At 37.8% G+C, this 20,619-nt stretch overlaps 1 protein-coding gene across 1 annotated transcript in view; it reads left to right on the forward strand.

Annotated features, from left to right (window-relative positions):
• gli3 (GLI family zinc finger 3) overlaps window positions 1–20,619 on the forward strand; it is a 216,674-nt gene that overhangs the window by 159,737 nt on the left and 36,318 nt on the right. The window contains exons 6-7 of the mRNA XM_053487870.1: window positions 6,027–6,182; window positions 15,611–15,812. Of these exons, the coding sequence (XP_053343845.1) occupies window positions 6,027–6,182; window positions 15,611–15,812 (358 nt within the window). The remainder of the gene's footprint in view (window positions 1–6,026; window positions 6,183–15,610; window positions 15,813–20,619) is intronic.

The following is a 20,619-nucleotide window of genomic DNA, read 5'->3' on the forward strand; positions in this document are numbered from 1 at the left end:
GATCCTCTTCATATGTCGTTGCCTGAAGAAAGAACAAGTGAGTGTAGTGTTCGTGTTCAAAGTTAAAGTGAAGGAGGAGGTACCAGCCCAGGGTTTAGGGCAAAGGGCACAACATGGAAGGAACCTAAGAGGGAAGGCAAGCAGCATGGACTTGAAGCTTCAGGCCTACAGGGAGCTGTTTGGGTTCACTGCACAGAGCAAGAATGGAAAATCAATTACAGGGTTTGCAGGAACCTGCTGTCTTAAAAGGGGTGCTTCATTGTGATGGCCTTTTGGCCTACTGCACAGTCAGGGGCTTTAATTTAAGTGTTGAGTTCAATTAATGAAAGAGGCTGGCTGGAGCCTCCTTTTCAGAAGCTACAGATAATTGCCTCTGAAACAAAACGTTTTCCCATCCCACATAGGCTGACTTATGTACCAGCTATACAAAAGTGTACTTAGGTCATTATTATTCTCTTTCCTTCAGCATGTCATCAGTTCAAAAATATTTCTCTGGGTTCTTTTTTCCCACAGTCAAAAACATGCAAGTCGCCTCATTATTTAAGGTTAATTACCCCAGTGAATAAATAACAGACAGTTGCTTTAAAATTACACAGGATGCCTGGCTTCCTCTTAATTTTTACTGAAATCCAGCATGTGTGATGCCATCCTTACCAAATGTATATTTCAAGTTTATTTTGTTAAGTAAACGTAAGTAAACTAGTATATTCCGCAATTGTTTCTGTAGTAAGGATACTAATTATTCAATGTATTCGTGCTATACTTGTAAATGTCACATTTCAGTATTTAAAAAACTCAAGCACATAATATTCAGCTGGACCACATTTTGCATTTATTACAGCACACATTTTTCATGGCATAATTTCAATAAGCTTCTGTAATGACACAACATTTATTATCATCCAGAGTTACATTCATTTCTCTTTCATCTTGTATTTATGATGGGAGAGACAGACCACTGAATAAAGCCTTCTCAAGCACATCAAAAAGATTACTAGTGCGGTTAAGGTCAAGGCTCTGTGGTGGCCAATCCATGTGTGAAAATGATGCATCATGCTCCCTGAACTACTCTTTTACAATTTAAGCCTGATGAATCCTGTCACATTAATTACCGCAGTATTTATCCAATAGAAGACTTTTACCTATTTGCTTTAAATTCAGACTTTTTTTGGCTGTGCAATATAGGGTACCTTTAACTGTACTTTTTTTTTTACTTTTTTGTACTATTTTTTTATAGTTTACTAATTACCACTGGACAACACATATAAAAAAATAATAAGACATATTAGAGAAGGCATACTAAGAGAATACTTGGAGAAACATAAAATATTTTAAACAATCAATGCAATATCACATTTGAATAATTTTCACTATTTAAGCGGCATGTAAACACCTTCATTTACTAATAAAAGTAATTTCTAGTTACTTTTCAGCAGAAGTAACATATCACTATCACTACTATAATTTCCTATCAGAAATATAACAGAAATCTTTTAGTATTACTAGCTACTATATAAAGTAACATGTTACTGTTCTATTACTTTTATATAAGTACGTACAGTATATTCTGTCAATTAGCATATTGAGATTTACTCACAAAAGTCAGCTCCTGAAAATGGCATTATATTCATGCCAAAATCCTGAGTGCACAGTTTTAACATTTTAAAGGGGAGACAAAGCACTCTATGCACAGTGCAGTGTCTCCCCTGAGCGCTCAATGTCTTTTCTGCATGTGCGCACAACATCAATTTTCTCTTTTCTCTTTTGTGCGCGCTCGACTCTGCCTGTACGCTCGCTCAACTTTGTGATGCAACAGTCGTCTGTGAAACATGAAGGAAGCATGAAGTACTCTAAAATCTCCTCAGCGGTGGGTGCATTGACTTTGGACTTCATAAAACACAGTGGACCAGATGACATGGCATTACAGACTGTGGAAACTTTAGACTTGACTTCAAGCAACTTCAAGATTCTGTGCCTCTCCACTCTTCCTCCAGACTCTGAGACCTTGATTTCCAAATCAAACGTAAAATTTCTTTCATCTGAAAAGAGGACTTTGGAATGATAACTTGACACAGGATATTGTGATCTCTGATTCTGAGGCTGAAATGTGCACAAACCTGTGTGTGCATGCGTGCGTGCGTGCGTGTGTGTGTGTGTATGTTAAATTTAGCTGTGGTGACCAGCACCTAAATTTCAGTGTACCCTAACAGAAAAGTGAAGCACACACATAGCACTAGCTATCTGGCATTGCCCCTGAAATGCAGCTCCAGATACAGAAGAAATAGTCATTCAGTGAAGCTGATTTTACTCTGGCTATTTATTGCAGATCGAAGTGCATGATGTTTTAATTGGATTTTAAAAAATGAACACTCATTAAACACATCGACTCTTGTTGAGGGTATATTGGTGCAGATAAGGCAATTATGTCAAACATGTGGCAATAATGCATTGGAAAAAATATCCAGATACAGATCAAAAGCATCAATTAATGTCCACTAATCCAAATTGTAAGGGCCATATTTCATTTTTGTGATTTGTCATTGTGTTTATTTCATTTCAATTTACTGGTCAAGCATTAAGCATTAAGTCTCTTAGTTAAGCATTATACATTAAATCCATTAAGTTTATTAGTTTAAGCATTTAGTATTATACTCGTATGTTGTTCTGTGACATCATCCCACAGTTGTGTAGCTGCATGTCTATCACGCACATTACTTGTTTAGTTGTTGTTAAGACACGGAAGGATACAGAAAGGTGTGGAGAACACAAGCTTTTGACCGTGATACTTTAAGCTAAAAGATACAGTAAAATAAGTTGTTGTAACTATAATCTACCGAAGCTACAGGACACAGCAAACGACTTGCCGTGACTACAGTGGATTTATGCAAGAAACTGTAACATATGCAGTAAAGACCGCTTTTGGATGGACCTCTTCGAGAGTCGGTCAAGGAAGTCTGTTAGTTAAACATTATACATTAAGTCTATTAAGTTTATTAGTTTAAGCATTTAGTATTATACTCGTAAGTTGTATTGTGAAATCATTTCATAAGTTGTTCTGTAACATCATCCCACAGTTGCCAGTCCCCTAATTCCAGTACTGCTGATCTATTACTATCAGTGTGTATCTATTACACACTGTGTGTGTGTGTGTGTGTGTGTGTGTGTGTGTGTACACTACCAGTCAATTGTTTGGACACAACTTCTAATTCCATTGTCTTTCCTGATTTTTTCCTTTGCTAAAGGCATCCATAATAATCTTTTTTGAATAGTTGATATTAAGATGTGTGTCCTCTTATGCCCTGTAAAGCCTTTATAACAGCTCGAATCTTAGGTGCTGGTAATTGGAGATTTCGGAGACTGGTAACTCTATATCAACATCCTCTCTGAGGCAGAGGCAAGTTTTAGTCTCGCTTTCCTGGGAAGGGCCTTATGAGAGCCAGTTAAGCTTGATAAGTTTTGCGAATACACTTGATAATACTGTTCTTGCAAGAACTGTTCCAGAACAGCTGACCTTCATGTCAACAGACTGTTGTTTTTGTTATCTAATGCCAGATGTATTGTTTTATATTTTTGAAATATGTATGTATGTATGTATGTATGTATGTATTTGCAATATTATGTTTCTTTTTCTTATTCCATTTTAAGAATACTGATTGTCTAAGCAAAACTTCTGTCTATGCCTTACTGATATTCCTCAGGCTGTTGTGGCAAACTGAATAACTGGCTTATTTTGTTCTGTTCCAAAAGCCAGTGTGCCACCCACAGCTCTTCACATCTTCAAACTTGCCAACCCATCCAGAGCACTCCACAAAACATTTTGCTAAGGGCAAAAAAAAAAAAAAAAACTTTTAGATTTGCAAGGCAGAGACAATTAGCATAGCAACCCTTCACCCCATCCAATCCACTTATAGATATAATACCCATGTCAAATTCATTTGGAATTTTTCTCTTTCATTTATACAGCCAATCTGAGATGCCTATTCCAGGCATAGAGACTGGGCAACTATCTAAATTTTAGTCCCTTGTTTGTTTATTTATTTATGTGTTCCTCATTTTTCCTCTTCAGTTTGGAGCTGGGATAGAGCAGGGATTTGCCAAAACACAGTGTAGCTAAAATGATTTTTGCATTTGCACCCCCAAAACCAAACAGAAGGATAGTGTGTGTGTCTGTGTGTGTCTGTGTGTGTGTTTGGCGGGGTAAGAGGCAAAGATGGAGTAAAGAAGATAGAGAGTAAAATGCCAAGCATACCTCTGTTGTTTATGCATGCAGATCCGAGGAGATTTGGACCATTTGTTTTTAAATAGAGTTTTAACTTTGCCAGTGAGAGGGGATGAAATGCATGCTGAGAAGATGCAGTGTGAAGTTCAGCACCTCACGATAACACCTTCCTGCCTATCTTCTCTGCATTATAGGAACTCGGAACTCGTATGGCCTGATATGTTATCAAGCTGTTCATTACCAAAACAAATACAGTCCCGGACTTGATTGCCCTGAGACTTGAATTGAGTGCTTGCATACGAGGTTAAATACACCTTGCTTTCTTCTGCAGTTATTTTATGAATGTGATCAATGGAAATAAATTAAAGACATTTAATTAAGGATATTTAAGGAAGTGTGATTTATTGATTATAATATTTTTCATATCCCTTGAGCTATATATAATATAGATATAGCAATTTAGCATAAATAATGCTATTACCTTAACAACAATTCATGCATTCTGAAAGGTGTAAACAATGTCTGTCAAACATGCATGCACATTACATTATATGGAGACAAATCAGAAGTTATTGTTACTTATGGAGAATATTTACAAATGCAGGTTGAATAGTATGTTGTCATTATTTATTACCCATTATTACCCTGAATTAATATATTTAACATAGAGTCAGTCATTTTGGCTGTGCTCTTAAATTAGATTTTTACAACAGTATTATCCATGTAAGAAATAAAATTTGAGGTGTTCTGTAATAGGGGAAAAAACAATGATGCGTGAAGCATTCTAATAAAACATGAAATAACTAGAAGATCTGTCAAGTTTTTTTTTTTTTTTTTCTGGAGTTCCAATGAAAGCTAATCCTAAAGTGTTTTATTCTTTCTATACCAAAATAATTTGTCGGTGATTATTATGTTTTTTGTTTATTATTATAATAAGTCGTTTCATGTTGGCGGCATGCCGGTTCAATTTCCGCCTCGGGTCTGTGTGCATGGAGTTTGCATGTTCTTCCCAAGCTTGGTGGGTTTTCTCTGGGTACACTAGTTTCCTCCCTTTCTCGAATTGGCCATAGAATATTGTGTTTTAACAAACAAGTTATGACAGCCAGATAGCTAACAAGTTTTGTTGTGTTTAATATACAGTACGTATGTAATATGTCTGGTAATACGAACTGGGATGAACCAAAGTTTTGTTTTTTTTTCCCAAATTTTAATATTAATGAATTTGGAGTTTGCAAAGGACAAGTAACAGAACAGCAGAGGTCTACGTGTGTGTCTTTATGTATGTATGACCTGCTCAAATGCATAAATTTTTTTTTTATTTAAAGAAAAATAAGCATACTGTACAAGTCCCAAATAAAATTAAAAAATCTCAAAAGAAACAGGTCAGTGCATCTCAGACTTGCATCTTTCCCAAGTTCAACTTTATTCACTGAGCTCTTTGTCATGTGCTAATTTATGTGTTGGTTTCTAAATTCACTTTTCGTATCCTGGGGAAATCAATGTTTACTGGTGTTACTACACTGCTGGCTAAGTTTAAACAACAAATACAAATTTTTACATGTTGATTTTTTCATGCAGCTTTACATGTCTCTGTGTAAGTGTATTAGAATTAGCACAATACAATACAGTATAATTTTGTAGAAGAACTGTCAAAGCTAAAAATGTAAAAATTAGTCAATTCCTTTTGACCAATTTGAATGAATTATTCAACAGCGCTCTGGTATAAATTAGAATTAAGTAACCTTATCTTTATGACTATGACTGAGTTTTTTTCTTCTCTCCATATCATTATTGTTTTTTTTTGCAGCACCGCACACTGGATTGACCACTGCAGAATATTACCATCAAATGGCACTGCTTGCAGGTCACCGTAGCCCTTATGCTGACATCAGTTCCTCCACCATTTCTACCACTGGAGCAGGGACCAATGCTTTGCACATGGAATACCTCCAGGCTCTGGAAGGTGAGTGTTCAGACTACACACTTTGTCACTCTGATCTGTCTTGTCAGGGCATTTCCCCTTCATCAACATCTACCAGCCAGGAAAGGTGCAAGCTAACATGGGAAGCTGCGTCTTTAGAACTGCTGCTCATAAAATAAACTCAGAAAAGCTTTATCTTTCCGTTACAATGCCTGAATTGACATGGTGACTCCAATCAACAAACGTTCAATTTCAATATTTCTTACCATTCCGTTTGTTTTTATAGGTTCTCTTGCATTACATACATTTTACAAATGACTGGCTCTTCAAGCTCTTACAAAAATATATATTCTTTTCTCTCACAGACGGCCAAAGCGCAGTATTGGTGCTGATTTTATTATATTTTTATGTTATACCCATAATACAGAAAAAGTGTGTGCCAAAGAAGCCGAAAAATGGCCATACTGTTATACTGTCTCGCTTCAAACAACAAATTATTCATACTGCATTTCTTCATGAGTACTGATGCTAAAAATGGTGTAAGCTTCTAGAAATATACGACCTGTAAAAATTGTTGCTTAAATTGGTTTATGTCAAATTCATGTTTCAATATCTTAACAGTTTAGCATTTTAGAAAAATTTTCAGGTTTATGTCCTTTTATGTGAAATATTTAATTGGCCAAATTTCATCTGAATGACAATTTAAATCATTAAAAGATTTAAATAAAAAAATGTTACATACAATACATAAAAGGACATGAAATTGTATTTAGAAAATGTGTTTCTTTTTCTCTGATAAAAATAGTGTATTAATATTTACAAAAAACAAAGCATGGATCGGGAGACAAAAAGGATTAGGCATGATCCCATCTAAAAATTCACTTTTTCACCTAGGCGTGACACTTTTTAGCACCAAGACCATGTTTTGGCTGGGAGTATCATTCCTGTGCACTCCACATATAACGGATTTTTAACTTACAGTATACCCAATGTACTGTATCAGTATGTTACACCTTTCAGTTACAGTAAGCAGGTACATAGTTACTTTTGTTTACCTTTTCTACAGAGCAAGTACACTCAGTTATTGTATCTAATGTCAAACAAAGACTAATGACCATTCTGTATATACATAATTTGTGACTTTACTCTTGACTGTGAAGAGGAGAAATCAATACATCAAAGGTGTCCTTTTTCTTATGCGTGTGTGCGCGTGTGTGTGTGTGTGTATGGTAATTAGATATTTTTTAAGTGTACATGGGAAATTAAGGCACACAGTTTTCACGAAAGGTTGTACTGACTCCCCTGTTTGCCTTTGATGGAAACATTTAGTCAGCCTCTTGTTAGCGTTCTTTCTCTGTCATCTAGTCTCCCATTTCCTTACAACCTAATTAAAACTAGCCAAACTTGCACTGGTATCAGAAAATTAATTGCTATTAAGTGGGAATTGGAATGTCCCACTATTCATCATGGAAAAAATCCTTTCTACTGTGGCACTGTTTAAGATTAATAGACTGGAACAAAACAATTAGGGCCATTGTTTTTCTGATGGAGATGTAAAGGCTTTCTCCACTTCACATACTCGCTATGATCGAGCCTGAGTAATAACTCATCCTGTTTCAACAATGCGTGTTCCACCCAAACCAAATTAGCACTTAAAGCACTCTTTTATGATATAGAGATATAGCGTGAAAGCAACTAGAGAGAAGCACTATGGAAAGTCTTAAGCTTAGAAAGAGAGTAGTAGCTCACTTGGATATTAGTAGTGCTCTGTTCATAAAATAGATCAAACCAGGTCTGTCTGTGTTCTGATGAGGATATTGTTTAAATATCACTCAGTTTGGGTTGGGTTGGCTCACACACACTGAGCACTGAGGCCCCCTAGGGATCTGTGCTCAATGCACTACTGTTCAGTCTAGTAGGGGGTAGAAGGAAAGCTCAAGATCTCCAAATGATAAGGCAAATGTCCTTTGTTGCCTCCCTTGATACAGTAGCTCATGCACGGATATCAGCAGTTAGAGTCAGTATAACCCAATAACCCATTATGGGATACACCATTATAGTGTGATACAGTGTCGGCTGAAGAACTAAATTTTGCAAGAAATTTGCCCCAGAATGCAAAGAATTTTCAGCATACGAGCGACCAAGGCAGTCATGCATATTTACGGTAATGCTTACATACAGTAGTTGATCAATCGGAATGGTTATTACCGTCGCGCTCACCGCCGCGTAAAAACGTCAGCGGCCAAAATAAATTAGTTGCATTTCAAAGTCATTCGTAAAATGGCCGCCAGGTGGCGCAAAGTGACATTTTCGCTCGTTGCCGTAAATACAACAGTGACCGTTATACAGCGTATCTCTGTATCGGTTTATTGTTATTTAAGTTCTGGATTATTTCAGGTACTTTAAACACATTGTTGGGTTGCTCATGTTGGCTCATATGAGATGTAGTTTACGAATGAACACCTGGTTGGGTTATTTTGACCCAACAACTGGTTTATTCATTATTCTTTCCTTTCTCCAAATATCAGCCTGCAGAATGTTTGAAATATTACTGTTATTGTGTCACAGGTGTAGTTTTAAGAGTTGTTTAGGCAGGAAAAAACCTCAAAAATACAGCTCAAAACCTCCATAAGTTATTAAAGATAGCGGCTATTTAGAAAAAAGGCCCAGTGATTTCTGAGCTTCAGGAAATCTCCCGGCGCTCTGCGCATAACACCGGGCCAACTCATGTCGGAAAGAATTTAAAAACGGTTTCTAAACGTGGGCTATTGTTTTTTTTACTTATAGTATTTGTTAATTTAATTTAAATGAGGTTTGGGCTCAGGACTTCAGAATCGTGATTCTACTCTTTAATTTACTCCATAGTTTTAATCAGCGCTCAGCCGCATGCATTAAGTTTTCCAGAGCGCACCGGCAGAAGTAGACTAATGATTATGAACGCGTCGGGAAAACAGCAAGCAGACTTTAAATAAACGTTTGCGTTCATTTTCTGACGCGCTCAAGGTTACCAAAAACAATACAGAGCAGCACAGCTTACAACACTTACAAAATCACAACGTTTTTTCGTTATTGTGAGTGCGCTTAAATAAAAGTTAAGTCTTATAAAGGCATGTAGTCTTATATAGTTTTATTATATAGTTTTTGCACATTAATCTGACACAGTTTTTTCAGCCTGTCACGGCGTGCGCCCAAATCAATATCGCTCCTCGCTCACTAGTTAGGCGGCCTCCCCTTCAGACATGCGAAGCAGCGGGACCGCAGAATTACACATGACTGGTGAGCTATCGTTGCTATTGTTGCCCGGGCTTGCACTCCGCGCTAGAAAATACTCGGGGTTTGTTGGGCTACAGTGGATTTTACTACGCGCTGTGTATGCAGCGCGCGTGCAACAACGCGGAAGTGCGGCATGCAAGCAAGGCAAATGGAACGCGCCCCAGTAACTTCAAAGGAGCGAGAGGTGGGAGGGGGGGAGCGAGAGGTGGGAGGGGGGAAGCAGAGTCAGCGCGAGCAGACGGATGGCCATTGCACTCACACCGTGTAGTAAAATCCACTGTAACCCAACAAACCCCAATCATCACCAGCCGTGCCTTATTCCGTCATGTCATGTGGGCATTATAAGCTTTGTATTGAAAACTTCTAACTAAAAAGTGGCAGCTGGCACGCCTTATTTTGTTAATAGTCTAAATAAAAACCCTCCGATTTAATTTCCTATAGTCTAACCAGCGCTCAACCGCACGCATAGTTTTCCCAAACGCGAGGAATTTTTTTGTGCTAAATAATGTTTATGCAGTATAAGAATTCCCATTAATCCTGGGTTGTTCTTTTAGTGTCACTATAGTGCTTTACAATGCCAGACAACATTCAAATACAAATGATTCACCATCCCCAGGTGTGAATCGGCTGTTCTCACCTATACATTCAGAGGAACTGAAATGCATTTCTCCCCACTTTAAAAACCTCTTGAATCTGAGGCTCTTCTGGAGACTTTCAGTGATTTCAATTTGTGTAATTTTAATCTCCTGGATTCTAGATTCTAAAGTTGACATTGTTACCTTTTTTAATCATTGGAATGGAAGAACTTATTTTCCTTATGATAGCATAAATTGCATTGTTTTAATCAGTCTATACACAATAATATTATTTGTTTTTTTTGTTTTGTTTTTTAACGGGTATGGGGGCTATCTTGGTTCATTAATCTCCGTGCCTGGTTTAGGTTTAGTATTCAGTTCGCATCTGTTATATTACAACTATCATAACACTCAAATACCTTTTATTGGGGGTTAAGTGACTGATGTGCCTAACATTTTTCAGCTGAGCCTTTGTTTCACTGAAAACGACCGCGACACCCCCCTCTCTCTCACACACACACACACACACACAGAGCCGAACAAATCATTAGCACGTCCCTCCCCCAAACAGCACAGACATTTACTTACACCTGAACTGAGTTGTTTGAGTAACATGGGTCGAACCCGTTACAAATCATAACAGTCTACTGCATTTCATTCTTATAATAACGCAAAAACACAAGCGGGGCTGAAAGACCGACATCTGCTGACGCAGTAGAACGTCCTAACACTGTTTTAATTTTATGGTCATTTATTTCAGTTAATAAATCTACTATAAATTTAAAGAACACAAGAAATAAGATGACACAAATCCATACACGCTTTTTTTCTAATTACAAGTGATAAAATCAAAAGGCTCACTGGCTCACACATTTATTGTGCTTAAATTTGATCCTAATAAGATTTGATTTAATTTGAATTCTAGAACAGTGGCAGCTGGAACACCTAAAACAGATGCAGGATTATTTTTTTATAATCTAAATAAAAATGCTTTTTTAAACGTGGGCTATTGTTATTTACATGCAATATTTGTTAATTTAATTTAAATGGGGTTTGGTCTCCGGAATGTTGAGCATCAGGATCCTCTTCTTTACTTTCCTATGTAGAATCAGCGCTTAATCGCACGTATAAAGTTTTGTAAATTCGTTTAATGTTTAATAGTAAATAATGACCCCCGTTGCGCTGTACCTCCGCTCGGAAATCCTTATGAAATACAAGTTTAGGACAATTATGATGATCTGCCACGGCGTGCGCGTGTGATGGGTGTACGCCCAAATCTACTATAACTACTCCCTCACTCCGTAGGCTCCCTGAATAGGCACCAAAGGGACGGGGCCGCTTATTTGTGCCGGCTGGCGATAATTAACGTTAATATGATCTCGGGCTTGCTCCGCATTATAAAAGCAAGGCGCGGAGGTTTGTCTGAGGTCTGGGAAGTACGTAATGTAATGGAGAATATGAAAGAAGCATGTCAGTGGGGAGATGTGACGCGGCCAGGCACTTTAAACAAGGACACTAGAATTCCGCCCTTTGATCTCCGCGCTGAGGACAGCGCGAGAAAGAGCTGCGCGAGCTCCCGCGGCATCTTCACTCCCGCACCGTGCCCGCCCTCGCAGCCCCGCTGCTGAAGAGGAAAAGGCTGCGAGGACGTTTGTGTTAAGTTTTTTTTACGTCAGCGAGAACTCGCGCCGGCCATCGACAGCGGGAGAAGCGCTGCCTCCGCGTGCTCAGTTCTGCCACTCCGCGCACCAACACTTATCGTCAGCTGTGTGCCCGCATGCCAGTGTGGCACAGCCCCCGGAACTGCACATGCACAACCTTTATCCCTTTCTTTCCTTTCTCCCTCCTTCAACACTTTCCTTCCCCATTTTACTTAAATAAATGGCCCTTTTCCCGTAAGACCTCGCCTCGTGTCCGTGCTTTATGGTGCCGCCCGTGCAACATGGGTCGAATCCGTTACAGATCATATCAGTCTACTGCATTTCATTCTTATAATAACGCAAAAACACAAGCGGGGCTGAATGACCAACATTAGCTGACGCAGTAGAACGTCCTGACAATGTTATAATTTTTATGGTCATTTATTTTAGTTAATAAATCTACTATAAATTTAAAGAACACAAGATATAAGACGACACAAAACCCTACACGCGTCTTTTCTAATTACACGTGATAAAATTTAAAGGCTCACTGTGTTAACATTTATTTTGTTTAAATTTGATCCTAATAAGATTTAATTTAATTTGAATTTTAGATTTGTACTGTGATTTTAGTTCTGTGATTATGAATTTGTTTAACTACAATGTTTTACTTGATTTTATCCGCTACTACGTGCAGTTCTAAAACTCCGTGTCTCATTAATCCAGCAGAGAATGAACTAAGGCACGAGGCGTCAGTCTGTAGTTATATAGCGCCACTCAACGGTAAAAGCCAGCAAACGCACAAAGCCAAACGGTACCGCCGAGCGCGGCGACGGTAGGACCTACAGTCCGATTGATTAACCACTGTACGGTTGCACATACATCCCGTTTTGGGTGTGTCAAAGAGCTATTCTAATATTTTTTGTCAATGGAAAGCCAAACAAAGAGGGTTTATATATATATATATATATATATATATATATATATATATATATATATATATATATATTGGTTGGAACGTTTTGTGCAAGATTTAGTGAAGACATAGCAGCATAAGTTAGGAAGGACGTCAGCCAGAATAAAAGAGAGACACTTTAAGTTTTGGAGCAGCTGGTGCCAAGAGATATTATAAGTTAAGGTTAAGTGATGTTTAATATCAATTTATTTTATATTTTACTTCATTTACATGTCTTTTCTAAATGTTTAAATTGTTTTTATATGCAAAAATATATTATAGTGTTGGAAATAAGTAATATTGGTAATATTTATGGGTGGCTGGAACAGATATCTGCCCTTACGTTATTTTCTATGGGAAAATGTGTTTCACTACACGAAATTTTGCCTTAAAAACTAAGGAATGGATCAAATTCGTATGCTGAGGTAAAGTACCACTGTACTATATCACCATAGCATACCAGGGGGCACCCCACTCGATCTCTTGGTTTGGAAATACTTTGAACTATTGGCCATTACAATTTGCCCACTGTCAAAGTCACTTAGATTCTTGTGTTTCTGTCCATTTTTCTCTCTATAAAGACAACAATTTTGAGAACTGATTGTTTATTTGCTGCCTAATATATCCAATCACGCATCAGGTGATGTGATAACAAGATAATCACTGTTATCCCTTTACCTGTCAGGGGCTTAAAGGTTATTGCTGATTGTATGTATTATATAGTGAATTTAGATTTTGTTCTCAGATTCATCATTTTGAACAGCTGTCATATCATCCAAGACTAAGTGAAAGCCCACACATCAAAATCTAAATCCATTGAAAGCCTTTGAGCAGAGCTGTGAACAGAATGTGAATGTGAACATGCTGCAAGCATATGGACACACACACACACACACACACACAAACACACGCACACACACACACACACACACACACACACACACACACACACACACACACACACACACACACTCATCTAGTAATTTACATATGAATGGCAGGCACTGTAAATGCTTGAATTGTCAAAGGAGAGAGTGAGAGAGAGGGAGAAAGAGAGAGAGAGGATTGAGAGTAATCTTATTTGCTTGCTTGCTTCTGCTTTCTGATAAAATAAAACAACTGAAGGAGAAAAATGAGTCATAAAGTCATTGTGTCACTCCATGCAACAAAGAAGCTACATCGCCTCAGCGTCACTCTCCCCCCACACACACTTATGTCCCTCCTTTCTTGTTTGTGACATTTTCCAGTGAAAAGACAACAAAAGTCATTTCTTAATCTGTAGATACTTGTCATTGTGTGCAAGTAGGCCTGTCTCCTTCGAAGCTGCGTTCTAGTGAAGGCTTTTCAAAAACAAACCACTGCAATTTGATTCACCAATAAAGGACTATTCAAGGAAATTAAATGTGATTAAATATTGCTGTGACACATGGGTGAGGGGAAAGTTGCTGTGTTATGTTTTGTGTGTGTGTGTGTGTATGTGTGTGTGTGTGTGTGTGTGTGTGTGTGTGTGTGTGTGTTTTGAGATGGTAAAGTGTGTGAAATTAAAATCTCTTTTAATCTACACTTTTCTATATTGTTGACGATTGTACCAGTAAGACCAGTATAGAAAAAGCAGACAAATTAAGGGCCAAAAATATTGGGTAAACCAGAAACAGAATTCAAAGTATTTCCTCTTTCCATTTTATGTGTTTTTGCGTGAAAATATAACAACCTGTAAATTAAAGGGAAAAAAAAACGTGCATGCAATACTAGGTACTCCCATTGATTTGTATGGTTGTAGATCCACTTTTAGAACACTCTTGTACACAGAGGAGTTTATGGTCAACTCAGTGATTGCAAGGTGCCCAGGTCCTGTGGCTGCAAAACCACATCCAAATCATCACCCCTCCAATGTTGTACTTGATGGTGGTTATGAGGTGTTTTTGCAAATTTTCAAACCAAAATTCTGTTTGGTTTTTGCCAACCATGGCACTAGGCATTAAGGCAAACATTTAAGGCTCCACTTTAATTTCATGTGTTCATAAGACACTGTTCCAGAAGCCTTGTTGTTTGTTCAGATGTAGTTTTGTAAACCTTTGTTATTTAGCAAAATGATATGCATGCAATGGCTAAATAATTGCAAACAATAGGACTGATTTTGAGAATTTTGGATAATTCGGTTCAATACGATTTCATTTGTATATGTTTTTAAAAACGGACACTGTCACAAAGAAGCTTTACAAAACCAATGTATAACATATACTGTATAATAGCTTTATCTATGTGTCCCTAATAAGTAAACCATGTTGAAGGAACTTTGAACAATGCTTCCTTGTCTGTCTGCAGATGACCCATACAGGTTAAACATAAATGTTTCTCCTAGGTAAGTGTGAGATGCAGCAAAAGTGACATTATGCTGTGACACTGGAGTTATATGTCCCCAACGTCTCTCTCCAAAGCCTACCTTTCAGAGTGGTGGGTAGTTAGAGAAATGAATTGCATTCTAAGTTGTCAATAGTCTGCAATGTTCTTTTATAGACTTTGGTTGAAACTTTCTATTGCTCCAATGTTTTTGAATTGACCTCCAGATGATGGGGGAATGCAAAAAAAAATTTTTTTTGTCTGGCTTCTGATGTTAAACAATCATACTAAGTAGCATGGTTTAATATCCTATGAAATTTCAGAATTTTGTTTGGTTAAACACTGATCATCTAGCAAGTTACTAACCAAAAACGGGTTAAAGTTATTGTTTTAATATGTATGTGTTATGGGTCCTTAACTAAAGTAGTTGTTATACATTGTGAGCAAAGCAAGTTTGATGACTCTACTGCCCTTTAGTAGTGATTTTAGACAGCACATGCAGAGAAAGAACAGTCACAATAGTGAATGTCAAAAAGAGTCATGTTAAATCCCTACCATTAATTGAAAAAAAAATGGGCAATGGTGTTAATCAAAGCTTTGAACTACTTTAGTACTGGATATGTCCCTGGACACCTTTAATGCTAAATGCTAATTTAAGTTTAAATTAGACTTTCTTTCTTTCATTAGGTTCTCGTTTTCCCAGTCCAAGACTTCTTGCCCGTCAGGGCAGGAAACGCCCCCTTCCTGGCTCACCACACTCAGACTCAAATTTTGATTTTCAAGCAATGATTCGGAAGTCACCAAATTCCCTGGTGAGCATCCTGAACAGCTCAAGACCCAGCTCATCCACCAGTGGATCCTACGGCCATTTGTCTGCTGGCACTATCAGGTACCAACAGCTTTATTTGTAATGACTATGCATGCAGCCATTTAATACACTGATCATCAGTATTATTCATGCATTAGCTTGATGACCATTTAGGTCACCTTTATATTTGTAAGCAACCACTGTACTAAACCAGTATATAAAAAAAAGTAAGTAATAGCAAAATGAAAGCTAGAAGAAACCAGGAAATAAAGGCGGGAAATGGAGAGGAAAAAGAAAGGGGATTGTGGGTGGGAGAAATACCATGATAAAGTGCTGAAGGTATTTCACTAATGAGAAAGGCATGTTTAAAACAGACAGGATTGGCAGGGGGAAGACATGAAGAGTAAAGAACAAGAACGATAGAGAGATAGATGGCTAGGAAGAGAGAACTGGAGAGTGGACTAATACTACTCGGGCTCTGTGGCAGAGTGATAAATGAACATACAGTGGCAAAATAAACGAGGGAACAGGCTGAGTGCTATTAGGCGGAAACGTGTGAACAGATTCTTCTCCTCCTTCCTCGCATCTGTTTCTCTGATATGCATCACCTGATTAATGTTCCCCTCCATCAGAGAAGGAGCACTCTACCCCAATGCCACCACTGTACAATTGCTCATACTGGAAACAGAGGAAAGAAAAGAGGGTGATGGATGAAAGGGTCATAAAAGAAGGGGACATGGGGAGGAGGATAAGGCTGGATTGGGGACTCTAACACTGGCTTTAATGGGAAAAAAGAGAAAGAAGGCAAGTAGACAGGTCAAAATAGTAAATAAAAAACATGGTGCATGTCTTATGGCATAGTTTCTGCTTTTAGGGTGAAGTATGATAGTATAAAACCAAAAATACTTTTCAGTATGTCTTTCTTCATTGTTATAGTATCTAAATCTTTTGCAGCTTTCAGGAAGCAGCTGCGCAGAATTAAGCTCAGAATTAATCTTAATCTTAACAAATTGTGAAACATGTACTGAGATATTAAAATGCAGCACAGAAAATAAGTAGCTATTAGAAAACTAACTTGAGAATTTCCCAAGGTAAAAGAACATAATTTTATATGTGACTTTAACAAATATGATAAGTTGATTTATTTTTAAGGTGCTTTAAAATTACATTTTTGGTTTCCATGACTAAAGGTAAATTAAAAACCTCTAAAAAGTGTTAGTGAGCCCATGCTGAAATTTGGTTTAATGGTTGTGTATGATGGAGTTTGCCTTCATCATTCATACAACAGATTAAATTCCATAACAGAATAAGGTTACTGAACTCATAAAGCATCTGTAGGCTAATGACAAACATTGGACTTTGGACTCTGGAAGTTGACAGTGATTTTGTGTGGCTGGTCCAAGCAACTCTGGCGTCAATCACCTCCCAACATGATAAGGGTGGAATGAAAAGGAAAGAATCTGCAAGCCCAAAGAGAAAAAGCCAGAAGCAGACAATAAGAGACAGAGGGGCTGCTGACCCCCATTCAGAGCAATTGATCACTGATCTAGAAAATCAGGCTAATCACTCATGTCTGGAGTGTGCGTGGACACAAGCTGATGAGTGATGAGACATTGTGCAGCACAATATACTGTCCAGCTCCATTGATTTCCTCTCTAAAAATAATAAGATAGACACATGATGAAGCAGAGGAGCTTATAATGAATTGAGCCTTAGGCCCCTGCCCTTGGGATCCGACATATTACAAACAGGTTGAGTTGTCTAGTTTTAATATCATTCTCAGGTATAATTTAAAATAGTTTTATTTGTAACTGTACTACGATCCATGGGCTTTTGACTGATGATTATCCCCTTCATTCATTTATTTATTTATTTATTTTTGTTATATTTAGTTCTTCCTTACATAGTAAGTATTTACTTTGTCTGAGTGTTTTGATTATATTAGGAAAATGGTTAAGCACACTTTTGTTTAAAACTGGTTGATATTGTACTTTTAAATACTTCATTGTTTCAGAGTAGGGCAACATGTTAGATATACTGATTGTGTTTTAGTATAGTATATTTGTGTTGTCCACTTACGGGATAGTGAAGAATGTACTTTTAGTCTCAAGAACCTATGTGTGTTTGTGTGTTTGTTTGTGTGTTTGTTTGTGTGTGTCTGTATATGTGTGTGTGTGTGTGTGTGTGTGTGTGTGTGTGTGTATGTGTGTGTGACCAGAGTCACAAAACAATTTAAAGCAGAGTTTACCTACCAAGTATTTAATTGTTTAGTGTTTAATTTATTGTTCTTCAGTGTTTTATAGAACTTTCTTTTATGTTGAAATGTTTCCAAAGCATTTTTTCTTTTTTTTTTTTTTAAAGACTTTTGCACAGTACTGTAATTAAAACAGCTGTTATGTTTTACTGAGCATGCTGGAGAATATAAGTCCTTCTGGTAACTTTGTTATACTTGCTCTTTTCCATTTTTGTGCTTTGCTTACCTTTGCACAGTACTGGTGATCTCTTCAATACTCTTGTCTCCTCTTAATTGTTTTCATTTTTCTCTCTGTTAGAAACCCTTGAATATGCTTAATAAACACCTAAATATTCATGCAGATATCATAACATCTGTTTGCTTACCATTTGGCCTTTTTTTTTTTGGAACATCACACACTTAATTTACCAAATGCATGCCTTTAACATGGTTGGTTGTTGAATTTGTTTTCATTTTTTAACAACCACAAGACTTTTAAAAATAAACAATAGGAGAAAAATATGTTTTATTGTAATGTCTTAAAACCATTATGTCATGTATCAAGGTGAGACAGGTGTGAATGTAGGTGGTATTAAAGTAGAGTTAACATCATATTTAAAAAAAAACACACACACAAATGCTTAATACAAACATGACTATGACTAGGAGCTGTAGGTAAGGCAAGGGGTAACACTAACAAAAACTATGGCAAAGACAAAAAGGCCACATTCACAAAGAATTTTGAGAATAAGATGCAAGACAAAGAATTAGAAGTTCTCCTGAAACACAAAAGAAAAAGAAAATAACAAACAAATATGGGAAAATCATGACGTAAGGTAATAACACTTAAGGTGTGGCTCCCAACATTCCACAGTCCCATGTTGGTTCCACTGAAGGCAAGGCAAGGAACTGAATGACTAGATTTAATCTTGGCATGAAGCTGGATCTGGGCATGTGTACTAGGTCAGAGATGGACATAAACATGGGAACTGAGTTGGAGCTTGACACAGATACTGATTTGTGATTTAGCAAGGAGCTGAATCTTTGTACAGGCACTAGGTTTGAAGTTGTAAAGGTTACTTTGAAGTTTTCGTCATTGGATTGATACTTACACTGGGTTACTAGGTAACTAACTTACTGTAAGTGCCATAGTGGAAGGGGCAAGGGGATTTTTTTTTTTTGTTTTTTTTGGTGAAGTGGGTGGGATTAGTTCAAGTACTGAAAACATATACGTCGTTTAAAGATGCCAAAGACACAGCTGTACAGACATCTAGAGGAGGTTCATTCCTCCACCTAAGTGCCAGAACAGAAAAGAGTCTAGATGCATGTCTGCCTCCCTGAGAGATGGTGGGACCAGGCGAGCACTGCTGATGGATCGGAGGGACCGTGGTGTGGTGCGGGGTGTGATTAGAGCTGAGAGGTAAGTGGGTGCTGGGCCATTTTTAGCTTTGTAGGCAAGCATCAGGTTTCTTAATTTAATGCGGGTAGCTACAGGAAGCCAGTGAAGGGAGTAGAAAAGTGGGGTGGTGTGGAAAAACTTGGAAAGGTTGAAAACGAGACATGCAGCTGCATTCTGGATCAGCTGCAGAGGACAAATGGTGGACAGAGGCAGACCTGCCAGAAGTGAGTTTCAGTAGTTCAGTCTTGAAATAACAATGGACTGAAGAAGCATCTGGGTAGCCTGTAAAGAAAGAAATGGACAAATTCCTCTGATATTGTAAAGAAGAAATTGACAAGAGCGAGTAAGGTTAGCAAAGTGTGGGGAAAATGACAGATGATTGTCCAGAATTACCCCAAGATTGTGGGCAGTGGCTGAAGGAGTGATCTAATTGCCGTCCAAGGACATCACAAGGTCTTAACCAAGAGATGAATCTCTAGTGATTAACAGCAGTTTGGTTTTACTCAGATTGAGCTTCATCTGACAAGCTGCTATCCAGGATGATATGTCTGCCAGACACGCTGAGATCTCGGTAGAAACCTTTGTGTCTAAGAAAGAGAAATGAGAAAAGAAGTTGTATGTCATCTGTATAACAATGGTATGAAAAGTCATCCAATGATATGACCTTACCAAGAGACCGGGTACAGAGGGAGAATAGAAGAAGACCAAGTACTGTACCATGTTGAACACCAGTAGAGAGTCTGCGTGGGCCAGATGTGGAACCCCTCCATTTTACCTCTTATGACCTTATCTTTTAGATAAGAAGCAAACTATTGCAACGTTGTTCCAGATTCCAAGGCTTGTAAGAATAGATTATAGAATCTTTTGGTTCACTGTGTCAAATGCATCTGACAAGTTCAGGAGGATGAGGACAGATGAGGGTTAAGCTGATCCAGCAGAATAAAGCTTCCCAGTGACTTACAGAGGGATAGTCTCTGTGGAATGTGCCACTTTGGATCCAGATTGGTTGGGATCATTAAGGATGTTTGTGGGAGATAAAGAGACATTTGATTGTAAACAGTCAAGAAGTTAAGAATTTAAAAAATAAAAGAATGAAGTTATACCGCGATAGTTGCTAATGTCTGCTGGATCCAGGCAGGGTTTCTTGAGGATGGGAATAACCTTTGCCTTTTTAAAAGCAGCAGGAACATGACTTAATAATATGAAATGGTTAATGATGGTTGTGATAAAAGGAAGGAGGTCCTGTGAGATGGTAT

Source organism: Clarias gariepinus, chromosome 26 (genome assembly GCF_024256425.1).
Source record: "Clarias gariepinus isolate MV-2021 ecotype Netherlands chromosome 26, CGAR_prim_01v2, whole genome shotgun sequence".
Lineage (NCBI taxonomy): Eukaryota > Metazoa > Chordata > Actinopteri > Siluriformes > Clariidae > Clarias > Clarias gariepinus.